This window comes from Camelus dromedarius, chromosome 9 (assembly GCF_036321535.1).
Source record: "Camelus dromedarius isolate mCamDro1 chromosome 9, mCamDro1.pat, whole genome shotgun sequence".
Classification (NCBI taxonomy): domain Eukaryota; kingdom Metazoa; phylum Chordata; class Mammalia; order Artiodactyla; family Camelidae; genus Camelus; species Camelus dromedarius.
The window spans coordinates 74828026-74840277 of record NC_087444.1 but is presented as its reverse complement, the minus strand read 5'-3'; the positions used below and the strand labels follow the sequence as shown (position 1 = coordinate 74840277).

General features: G+C 50.4%; 1 protein-coding gene across 5 annotated transcripts in view; it reads right to left on the bottom strand.

Annotated features, from left to right (window-relative positions):
- The window catches only part of POLD1 (DNA polymerase delta 1, catalytic subunit), a 24383-nt gene extending 12131 nt beyond the window's left edge, over positions 1 to 12252 (bottom strand). For 4 of the 5 annotated variants that reach the window (XR_010382426.1, XM_064489681.1, XM_064489682.1 and 1 more), the window contains exons 1-3: positions 12148 to 12252; positions 2129 to 2331; positions 1704 to 1817 (exon numbers count right to left, since the gene is read on the bottom strand). Coding sequence is in view for 4 of the 5 variants with exons in the window: in XM_064489681.1 (XP_064345751.1) it covers positions 1704 to 1817; positions 2129 to 2330 (316 nt within the window). In the remaining variant the exon portion in view is untranslated. Of the gene's footprint in view, positions 1 to 246; positions 451 to 1703; positions 1818 to 2128; positions 2332 to 12147 lie in introns of those variants that run through there. The other variant, XM_064489683.1, reaches the window with a different exon arrangement.

The window sequence follows — 12252 nt, the reverse complement described above, 5'->3', positions numbered from 1 at the left end:
TTGCCCCCTTGAGCTGTACTCATACCTGCCTCCTCCCCAGCCCCTGGCACTGCCCGTCTGTCCTCTGTCATTCTCATTTTGTCTTTCTAAGACCATCCACATAATGGAGTCACACTGTATGTTGTGTCTGGCTTCTGTCACTCAGCATAACACCTCTGACATCCATCCCTGTCACCTCATGGGTGAATAGTCTATTCCTTTTCATTGTGGGGAAGCTCTGTGTGCTGTGCTCAGCCCTTCACCCACCTGCTGGGGGATGTGTGTGCTGTTCCAGGTTTGGGGTGGTTATGAACAGAGCCATTGACATTCATGGTTTCGGTTTGAATGGAGGTTGTTTCTCTGGGTTAAATATTTAGGGGTGGAATTGCTGGGTCCTATGGTAAAAATAGGTTTCACTTTTTTTGGAGGTGGGGGTTAGTGGAGGTACTGAGGATTGAACCCAGAACTTCATGCATGCTATGCACATGCTCTACCACTGAGCTACACCCCACCCCTAGCTTTAACTCCTATATGGCAATAAAGCTCAGGGGAAAAAAAACAAATATTAGATGAGATTACCACCAGAAAAATGAGAAACAGGTAGGTTAAGCTCTGTAATAAACTGCCAGGCTGTTTCCCAGAGTGGCTGCACCAAACTGCAACCCACCGAGTGCACAGAGTTCCCGGTGAGCTGCATCCCTGTCTGCACTTGGTGGTGTCGTTTTATTTTACTTTAGCCTTTCCAACAGGTGTGTGTCTGTGTCTCACAGTGGCTGTCATTTGCATTTCCCTGATAGCTGATGACACAGAGCCTCATCTCATGTGTTTATCTAGTGAACTGTCTGTCCAAGTTTTTTGTCCACTTTTGAACTGGACTTTTCTTCTGTTGAGATCCCAATGTCCTTTATATATTCGCAGCACCAGTCCTTTGGCAGATATGTGGATGGCAAATGTTTCCTCCCCGCCTGTAGCTTGTCTTTTCATTCTCGTATGGGGGAGCCTTCTAATACGCAAGTCGGAACTTGGGGTGGGTCTCTGCATCACCAAAGACTTCCCAGCTTGCCCAGAATGGAGCCCTGAAGCCTTGCTGGGCCGAGAGGATCTCAGGTGACTGCCCATCTTCATCTTTGGCCCTCATTCCTGCCTCACTGGTCTCTTAGCTGTTCCTTAAACACGTCAGACCTGCTCCCTCTGCAGGGCACTCTGCCCAGAACCCTGCTTTCCCAGACACCCCCATGGTGCTTGTCGCCTCCGAAGAGAGGCCTTCCCGGGTCTCTGAGATGCGAGGCCTGGCACCCCAACCCTACTTTATGCTCCTCCATAACCCTCACCACCCCGATGTTCCACTTCCTTTTTAATTCTGCCTCTCCTTCTAGAACGTGGGCCTCTGAGAGCAGGGACCCAGGCTGCCTGGAACAGGGCCTGACAACACAGGTGCTCAGCTGTTCCTGACTAACTGGATGCCACACCACACATCTCTCCCCTGTGCAGGGAGCTACCTCTTCCTACCTTAAGGACTCCGTTGGAAGATGCCCCCTGCCTCCAGGATGCCCCTTAACCCCTTGCCAGACCCTGGGCACCCCTGGCCCTGCCCCCCCGCCACAGCCCTGGTCACCTGGGCAGGGACTGTCTGTGCCCACCTCCTCCCACAGAGTCACAGGGCCTGACCAGCCCAGCCTCCACCCCAGAAGCCCAGGGCCCCTCCTCCCACCCCCTACACTCACCTACGTAATGGTCAATCTCCAGCTGCTGGAAGATGAGGGGCTCTGTCTGGGGGTCCAGCGAGGGTGGGGAGGGCCGAAGCCAGCGGGCATCTATGGCTGTCGAGGAGAACTGCCCTGGATGCGGGGAGGGAAACAGGGAGACATGGAGTCATGATCCTGCTTCAGAAATAAGGAACCGCCCTCCCGGCACAGTCCACCATCTCTCAGGTGGCATCTGATTTGGGAAAGAAAGCCAGGTGGAGGTCGTGTTTTAGATCAGGTGGGAAATTCCAGAAGGACCGCGGAGTCAAGGGTCAAGGTCAGAAGAGCAGCTGCAGGTGACAGAGGTGGCATGCTGACATGGGGTCAAAGGTCAGCTCTAGGGCACTGCAAGTGGGCCAGAGGCACGACAGGTGGGGGTGCAGGGGTCCCGGTCCAGGCCTCACCGTCCGCAGTCCCCTCCAGGGCCGACTGCAGCTCCTCCTCCTCCTGCTCCTGCAGCCTGTGCTCCGCCTCCATCTCCTCCATCAGCGCCAGCTCCTCCTCGAACTGTGATGGCCGGTAGGCCTCATCCTCGTCCCAGAGGCCCCCACGGGCCCGCTTTGGGGGCACCCCGGGCCCTGGACCTGGTCGCCGCTTACCCTCCATCCTGCGGGGCGAGGCGGGGCAGAGTGAGGGCTCCCGTCTTCTCCACCGCCTCCCGAGTACCCACCGGGACCCACCTGGACCACCAGCCTCTGAATTCCCAGAGTCCCTGAAGAGTGACACGACTCTCCATCCCTTACCCCCACTGCCCCCGCAGGGGTGCTGGCACCCTCCAGATGCTCAGCAGTCATCAGGCAACGACCACCTCAGTTTAAGCCTTTCCTCACATGCTCAAGCCCCCCACATCCTTTGTCCTGTTTGCTTGCCCCACTGCCGACCCCTTGGCACCTGCCTTACATGGCTTCCACCCTCTCTCCCCATCACAGGCTTGGTCCTCAGCACGGCCCTCTCTTCCCAGAATCCTCTGCCCTTGAGGCCCTCGCCTGCCCCTCTCCCCATCAGCCCAGGCCTTCCTTGGACAATCAGCTGGGAAGCACCTCCTGCAGGCCAGTCCCTGCGCTGGGGGCCGGGGTGGGGTGGGGCGGGTAGCATGAAACACAAATCCCACCAGGTCCCTTCCCAGCCCAAAGCATTTCAGAGGCTCCCCATCCCACTTGACAACAAGCCAAAAACAAGAATCCTTTTGGAGAAGGGGAGGGATAAATTAGGCATTTGGGATTTGCAGATAAACAATACGACATACAAAATCGATAAACAACAGGGTCCTACTGCTAGCACAGGGCACTACATTCAACATCTTGTAATAACCTATAATGAAAAAGAAGATGAAAAAGAATATATAAACATGTATAACTGTATCACTCTGCTGTACACCAGGAACTAGTAACACTGTTGTTTTGTTTTTTAACTGAAGTTCTATCAGTTTACAGTGTTGTGTCAATTTCTGGTGATATTGTAAATCGACTACAGTTTAAAAAAAAAGAATCCTTTTTATTATGAAGCCATTTCAAACTCATCAAACTCATATATGCCCTTCTCCCAGATTCCCCAAGTGTCAATATATCGCTGTATTTGTTTTCACAACCCCATACCATATATAACTGTGCATGTCATATTATGACTTATTTTCCCAGAACCATTTGAGAGTTAGTTGCAGAGACCATGCCCCTTGACCCCTGCATACCTTAGCACTGTCTCTGAAGAACAGGGACATTCTCTTAAATAAGCATGGTGCAATGACCAAATCCAGGATATTTAACATGGACTCAATAATTTTTTTAAAAAGAGTCCAAATGAAAAAGAATATATATAATATAACTGAATCATTATGCTGTACACCAGAAACTAACACAAAATTTTAAATCAACTATACCTCAAAAAAAAAAAGTCCATCTTTCAATTTCTCCAATTGTCCCCAAAATGCCCTTTATACTAACCAAGCCCCCATCCAGGATCCAACACAGCCAACACAAAAACCAAATAGAGACTATTTGTATATGTTTTCTTAATTGCAACCTATACAGAGTTATTTGGAGGGTATATTTTGACAAGATATATTGATAAAAAGTACATATCCTCTACTAGATTAGACAAAAGACTGTATTCAGGCTAAACCTATTTAAGTCAGTAACTTGACTATGGGTCAGTAAGAGAATATGCTAAGGAAATGCACACTCAAGTATTTAAGGGCAAATGGCCACAATATACACAAGCTACTTTGAAAAAAAATTTTAAGTGTGCATACATACACATAGGAGAAAAAACGTGCATGCTTGCAAATCACAAAGTAAATGGGGGAGCAGGTACCGCTCAGCGGTAGAGAGCAGGCTTAACATGCACGAGGTCCTGGGTTCAATCCCCAGTACCTCCGTTTAAAAAAATTAAACAAATAAACCTAATTATCCCCCCCACCAAAATTAAAAAAACAAAAACAAAAAACACAAAGTAAATAGGGTAAACCTTAAAATGGGAACCTAGGTAAAGAGTTTATAGGTGTTCTTCATACTATTCTTATTCTTTCAACCCCCCTGTAAGTTTGAAATTACTAAAAAAAAGAAAAAAGTTTAAAAAAAATACTTGTCTCCCAGCATCAGGCTAAGATGGAGGGGATTATGGGAACCAAAAGGGGACCCAGACCCAGCTGGGAGGACCCAGACCCAGCTGGGAGGACCCAGTTGGAGAGAACACCTGTGGATCTAGGAACTGTCCCCCCACATCCAGTCTTCCCTTGGTCCTTTTTCCAACAGACTCTTTGCCTTGGAGCTGCCACAGGCAGCCCAACGTGAGACCACATTTCCCAAGGTGCACAGCCAGGGCTGGTCACATGTCCAAGTTCTCTCATGGACTGAGGGTGACTGTGAGATGTGCAGCTTCTGGGACAGCCTTTTTTTTTTTTTAATTTTTATTTCCTATTTTTTCCATTGTCATTTAATTAAACCTTTTAAGGGTCTTTCTTTATTCCTTCCTTCCTTCCTTCCTTCCTTCCTTCCTTCCTTCCTTCCTTCCTTCCTTCCTTTCTTTCTTTCTTTCTTTCTTTCTTTCTTTCTTTCTTTCTTTCTTTCTTTCTTTCTTTCTTTCTTTTTTGGTGGGGGAATGTAATTAGGTTTATTTATTTAAGTGGAGGTACTGGGGATTGAACCCAGGACACTGTGCATGCTAAGCACCTGCTCTACCACTAAGCTATACCCTCCCCCAGGGGCAGCCTTAAAAGGAAGCCTGTCCTCCAGCCTCTTCCCCCTTCCCAATGGCTACAGCGTGGGTGTGGTGGCAGTGAGCCAACCTTGACCACAGGGACAAGGACAACACTGAAGGGAAGGCAGAGCTACAAGATGGAAGGAACCTGGGCCCTTGACCACCTCCTGGAGCAGAGCTGCCTCCCTTTGGATGGTTATGGGGAGAAATAAATATGTATGTTGCCTGGGCCACTTTGCTTTGGTGTCTCTTTGTTATAGCAGGTTAGCCTAGACCTTAACAAATACAGCACAGAAAAATTCTGAACTGACTGAGGGTGTGTCATGGCAAATGTTGGCGACATACTTCTCAGCATTAAGAAGGACATGGCTACTGATACACACACAGGACGGCCGAATCTCAAAAACACACGTAAAAGAAGCCAGACACACGAGTACATGCTAGGGGGATGGAGAGTGACTGCTAATGGGTACAGGGTTCCCTTTTGGGTGATGGAAATGTTCTGAAACTAGAGGTGGTGGCTGCACAAGGCTGTGAAGGCGCTAAATGCCACTAACTGTATACTTTAAAATGGTTAATTTCACCTCCGTTAAGAAGAGAGTCTAAGCTGTGTGATGCCGTTTACACAAAGTTCTAGGATGGAGTAAGCTCACCTGTGGTGCTGGAAATCAGGCCAGTGGCCGCTTCTGGGGAGAGACTGACTGGGAAGGGGCAGGAGGTTTTTCTCTGGGGTGACGGAAATGCACTGTCCATCCAACTCTATGCTTGAGACCTATGCGTTTCACCAAATGTAAATTGCACCTCAAGTGAAAACATAAAAGTGGGGAGGATGCAATTTCACATCTAGGGGTTTATGCTACAGATCTACTATCATATAATGAAAAGCTTCATTTGTAAGGTTATTTCCGGCAGCATTGTTTGCAGTCGCAAAAGATTGGAAACCACCTAAATGTCCTCTCCTGGGGGACTGTTTAAATAAGTTCCATTAATTCTGTCCCATGGAATATTATGCAGCTCTATAAAGGAATGAGGAAGCTCACCATGTACTGATACAGAGGACTCTCAAAGACCCATTGTTAGGTAGAGAAAGCAAAGTGCACTTAAGGGTGTTAGCTTTCACATTAAAAAAAAACGTCTAATAAAATGTTTACCCTGACTCTGGTCATTAGGAAACAATCAAACCAAAGTAAAGACTGGCTTGCAAGATGGAAACTTCAAAAATGTCAACGTCACGAAGGGGGTAGAAATGGCCAGGAAACTATTTTAGATTAAAGGAGAGATTGTGTAGTCATGCCAACTAAATGCCAGGCGTGATCCCAGATCAGATCATGGACTGAAAAACCAAAAAGGGCTCTGCAGGATGTTACTGGAACAACTGGGCAAACTGGGTAAGGATTGTCTACGGGATAACAGTACCGTCTCCGTGCTGAGCATGCACGAGGTCCTGGGTTCAATCCCCGGTACCTCCGTTAAAAAATAATAAATAAACACATAAGACCATAACAGTATCGTCTCATGTTAAATGGCTTGATTATAACTCTACTGTAGTATCATGATGACTACAACCTGCAAATAGTTCAGCCCCAAAAATAAATAAAATAAAAAGAGTGTGTCAAGATAAAACAAGTGGAGGAGGGAGGGTGTAGCTTAGCGGTAGAGCACATGCTTAGCATGCATGAGGTCGTAGGTTAAAACCCAAGTGTCTCCACTAAAATGAATAAATTAAATAAAAACCTAATTACCTCCCCTCCACAAAAAAAAAATAAAAAATAAAAAAGAAGAGAGAGAGACTGGTTAAAAAATAAACTAATTAAAAAAAAAAAAAAGTGGGGCAGCACCTTAACTGGTGAATCCAGCAAAGGGTTCATGGCTATTCATTGAACTTGCCTTGGAACCGCTCAGCAGGCTTAGAATTTTTCAAAATACGAAGTTGGAGGGATCAACTATACTTCAACTAAAACAAAAATTCTAGAGTTTCCAAAAAAAAGTCAGAGGGAAATACATAAGGTAAAGATAGCAGTATTACAAGGTGGGTGGGAGAGTTTATCTAAAGATGTGGGCTTTCGGATGTAAACTATGGACTCTGGGTGATAATGAAGTGTCAATGTAGGTTCATGGATTGTAGCAAAATCACCACTGGGGGTGGAGGATGTTGACAGCAGGCACTCTATGCATGTGTGACGGCGGTGGGTATATGGGAAATCTCTGTACCTTCTGCTCAATTTTGCTGTGAACCCAAAACTACTCTGAAAAATAAAGTCTATTTTTAAAAAATTAATAAATAAAGATGTGGGATTTTAATACATGATTCTGGAAGGATAGGTACCAAACTGGCCACACTGGTTTCATGGGGGTGGCTAGAATGGGAGATAGTTTTACCGAGATCTAATTTATACACCATACAATTTACACACTTAAAAAGTATATGTGTCAGCCCTCCCTGAGAGTGACTCACCCACCCAAGCCACACTGATTTCTTAACTCACTGCCCACCAATTTATTGGGAGCAAATAAGCAGCCCATTTTGGAACGTTAAAAAAATATAAGAAAATAAATTCAAAGTGTATACTTCAATGATCTCAGTATATTCAGACTTGTGCAACCATCACCGCTGTCCATTTTAGAATACCTTCATCAATGCAAAAAGAGACACCCCCCCCATCCTCCCCCAGCTCAAAGCACCACTGATCCACTTTGTCCCTGTGGATTTGCCTATACTAAGCATTTCCTAGAAATGGAGTCTTAGAAATCTGTCCTTTAGCGTCTGGCTTCTTTGGCTGAGGATAATGCTTTCCAGGTCCACCTACATTGCAGCACGGATCAGGATCAGCGCCTGGTTCCTCTTTCTGCCTGAGTACCTCCCTACCGCATGGCTGGCTCACACTGTGCTTTTCCGTTAGGGTTGTTTGTACCTTTGCGCTCCTGTGACCCATGCCGCTGTGACCGCACACACACGAGTCTTGCATGGGGAGAAAGACTCTGAATCGACTCTTTTTGTGCGTTTGGAATGTGAACCGTGCACACAAGTGCTTTATCTCAGGGGGAGGAAAAGGCTTGGAGGCCTTTGCTCCAGCCACGCAAGTAGTCAGAGATGCTGAGAGTTATAACGGGGGCGGGGGGGCGGAACTTGGGGGAAGAAGGGGCGGGGCTGACTGGAGCCCAGAGGAGTGGCCAGAACTGGCCTGGCAGAGGGAGGCAGAAGGGGGGCGACTGGCTGCCCTGGGTCAGTGGGCTGTGGCCAGGGCCACGGTGGGAGTGAAGCTGTCCCCAGGAGCAGAAACTAGGTTCCTGCTCTAGTTCCCCACCCCAGGCGCCGTCTTTGGCTCACAGTTAGGAGAGGCAGCATGAGAAGGGAGGTCCCTGGTGTCCTCCCTAGGGGGCCCTGGCTCAGGAGCACAGGCCCTGTGCTCGCTCCCATTCTCGACGTTTCAGGAGCAAATACTGAACAGCGAGTAAACCCAGCAATAACACGGCGATGAGTGTCCATTTCTCTGTGACGGTCACTCCCTCGATGTCCTCACCCCATCTCACCCAATCTCATGGCTTTAAATGCCATCTCTATGCCTTTGTGTCTCAGGCCCAGATATCAGCCCGGGTTCCAGGCTGACTGATCCAACTGCCCTCCTGTGAGGAAGTTCCTTCAGGCACCTCTGACAACCAAGGTGGACTCCTGATCGCCCCCCACAATCTGCTCCTTGCACCCCATGGTCTCCTCCAATTCAGTAAGCGGCAACTCTCATCAAGCTGACAACCTTGGAGTCACCTCAACTTCTCTCTTCCCCTCAGACCACAAGCTCACTCCGTCTGCAACTCTTGTCAGCTCTGTCTTCCAACAGACAGGAGTCCCACTGCTTGGCGGCTCCTGCAAGGCTCCCAGTCTGGTCCCTGTGGCCCCCTAAGATGGTTCGCCTCTATTTTGCGCATTGCTGTTTGTCTGGCGCCCCCTGCTGGAAAATGAGCTCAGCGCGGGCAGGGATACAGCTCTGTTCACCGGTCTGACAGGTGTCAAAAACACTAACTGTCCAACAGAGGGCGCTCGAGAGAGCAATAGCTGTTGAATGAATGATCAGCCTGTCCTGGGGTCTCCCTCCGTCCACCCTGCCCCTCAGCGTACTCTCCACGCGGCAGACAAAGGGGTCCTGTACAAATACTTCAGATCATCCGGCCCCTCCTCTGCTCAGAGCCTGTCCGTGGCTCTTGTCTGGTGCATAATTAAAGCAAAGTCCTCATCGTGGCCCAAAAGACCCTGCACAATCACCTCCGCCTTCCCCTTCAGGACACCGCCTCCCACCCTCTCCCCCTTGCTCACTCTGGCCCCTTGCCTCCTCTCCGCTCCTTAAAGGCTCCAGGTTTGATCCTACCTCAGAACCAAGGTCTTCCCTTTGTCCTGACAAATGTTTTTTCCTAGACGTCTCTATGGCTTCCTCCTCCCCTCCTTCAGGTCTTTGCTCAACTGTCATCTTCTCAGTGAGGCCCATTTAAAACTTCAGCCCCGCTGCCCCATCCTGATACTCTCTAACCCCTTCCCTTGCTTTATTTTTCTTGCTGGCCCTTGTCGCTGCCCAGTGCACTCTGTCAGTTCTTAGAGTTCTCAAAGTGTGGTTCCCCCGCCCTGCGGCTTGGGCCTCTGGTGGGAACTCGTCAGAGTGCTAATTGTCAGGTCCAACCCCAGAAGTACTGAATCAGAGCCTGGGGTGGCAGCGGTGGCAGCAGCGATCTGTGTGGAATTGGGCCCTCCAGGGATTCGAAGGCTGCTCAACCCTGCTTATTTAGCCTACTGTCTGTCCCGCGTTAGGAGAATGGGAACGCTGTGAGAGCACGGGTTTTGCCTATTGTTTACTGCTTTATCTCATGTGATCAGGGGAGAGCCTGGGACTGCGGACGTGCGCGATTAACATTTTCTGAAGAACGAATGAAAGGACTCACAGAATTGTCACAACTTCTGAGGGAGGTGCGGCTATTACCCTCCAACACTGTGACTGGAACCGAGGCCCAGAGAGGTGCAGCCACCTGCCTGAGGTGGCACAGCTAGCTCAGAAGGGCAGAGCCAGGGTTCAGACCCAGGCAGGCTGTCTCCAGAGCCCCACTGTTAACCAGTACTTGAGATGGTGGGGCTCCAGGCGCGCTGGGAGAGATATTGGGTGAACTGCCCTCTGCCCAGTAGGGGAGACAGACTGAGGATATACTCCTCTGCTCACTCACCCCTTTAGCTTGGCCCTCACACACCTGCTGAGGGATTGATTAAATAATTACACATGTACCTAGTCACTCATGGCCCCTAGAAAACTACCCTCTTCCCCTGCTTTGGCTTTGTCCCTCCTCTGGGCCTCCCTGACTCCCGCTGCCCTTGTCGTGGGCTGGGACCATGTGGACTTGTGTCTGACTCTCTCGCCAGACAGGGACCACTGGAGGGCAGGGCAGGGCTGATGCTTCTCTGGATCCCCAGTGTCGCCTAGCATGGGCCTGCTCTTGAAAGGTGTTTGCTAGATGAAATCCTCCTTTTTCTTGGCCACCAAACTCCTCTGCATCCTCAGAGACTCAGCTCTGGTTCAGCTCCTCTAGGCTGATCAGCTGCCCCGCAGGGCTCCCACAGTGCCTTGGGGCACTTTCGTTATTGTCCGAGCCCTGTCAGCTTCGGGCTGGGAGCTCCTCAAAAACAGGGGTCAGAGTCGGGGTCCCCAGGATCACCCAGCACAGTGCCTGGAACACAGGCCACTTCAAGGTGTGTAGGGTTAGACTCCTCTCCAGTGTCATTGATTCTACGAGTCTGCCCTGAGCCCTCAGCTTCTTCTCTGGGCTCCCAAAGACTGGCACTGCCTCCTTGCAGCTCAGGGGACTCTGGCTTGAGATCGCCTGTCCTTCCCCCGACCAAACTGAATTCTCATCCCCTCCCCAGTGCCCAGCAAGGGCCCTGCCCCAAGAGCAGTTGGTTGAAGGACTGAAGAGGGGGAGAGTATTGCAGGAGGGAAGGGCATGCCAAAGGCCTCCGGAGTCAGGAAGGAACCTCTCTAAGGGTTGAAGTGCAGGAAGGAGGCAGAGAAAAGGCAATGAGAGGTTCCTGGAATCGGTGTGGCTATGAACCTGAGATACTGACATCCCCCTGCCCACTCACTGCACCTAAGCTCTGCCCTCAGGGTGGCACCTCCAAACCTGCCCTCCCTCAGCCTTCTCCCTCCAGCTTGTTGCTCAAACCGCAAACCCCAGTCATCCTGGGCTCCCCTCCTCCCTACTCTCTCAGTCGTGCTGGCTCAAAGCTCAAGAACAACCTCGACTGGATGAATTCTCCCCACCTGCGCTGAGGGTGGGGCCACCTACCGCCCCCTCTTTGCCGCCTAACTGGCCTCCCTCCTTCCACTCCTGCTTCTGCTCCAATCCCATCTTTGATCAGCAGCGAGGTTTTTTAAAACACAGGAAAGGGTCATGTTGCTCTGATGCTCAAAACCTCCCATGGCGCCCTATGGAGCCAAGAATGAAAGCTACCCCCCACACCGAGATTTAAGAGGCTCTACAGGACCTGGTTCCCCATCATGTCTCCAGCCTCACCTGTTCCTTCCAATTACAAACACCAAGCTCCTTCCTTCTTCGAGGCCTTTTCACTTGATGATTTCCCTGCTTGGATCTTTCTTTATGTGGCTGTCTACTCTCTCAAATGTCACTTCCCCAGAAAGACGATTCCTAACCACCCTAGCTAAAGAAGCAGACTACTCTCTTGTACTTAACTTGGGACAACGTATCACCAGGCTGAAAGCATTGCTTTATCGTTATTACTTGTTACTTGTCTACTGTCTGTCTCCCCCTAGAAAGGGGCCTTTTCTGACTTATTCGGGTTGTAGCCCCTGCTTCTAGAACACTGCCTGGTACAGAGTACTCAATATTTAGTGAATAAGAGATGACACTATGCCCCCATGTGCACCATTGAGTTCCCACTGTCTCCGGAACCCGTGGCCCCAAAGACCCTCCGGGCTGCGTCTCTAAACCAGTTCCCCGAGCCCGATGCCCAGCGCATGCGCCACTTGCACGTCGTGGGGAGTCCCCCCGACCCCCGTCAACTTCCCAAGCGCCCCGCACACGCGCCCACGACCACTGGCCCCTGTCCCTCTTCCGCTTACTCCGGAGCCAAGAGGATCCCTCCCGCCGCCACACCGCAAGCGACCCCTCACAACCCTCTGTCAAGCCCCCTGCCCTGCCAGGCCGAGTCCCCTGGAGTTCCCCTTCTCCCGTAACTCACCCGCTTCAAACAGCGTTTCCCGCCACAGCCCACGCCGCCGTGACCCCTGACACCGGCGCGCGCAGGCCCAGAGCCGCCGCGCTCCGAGCCGGGCCACGCCCCTCC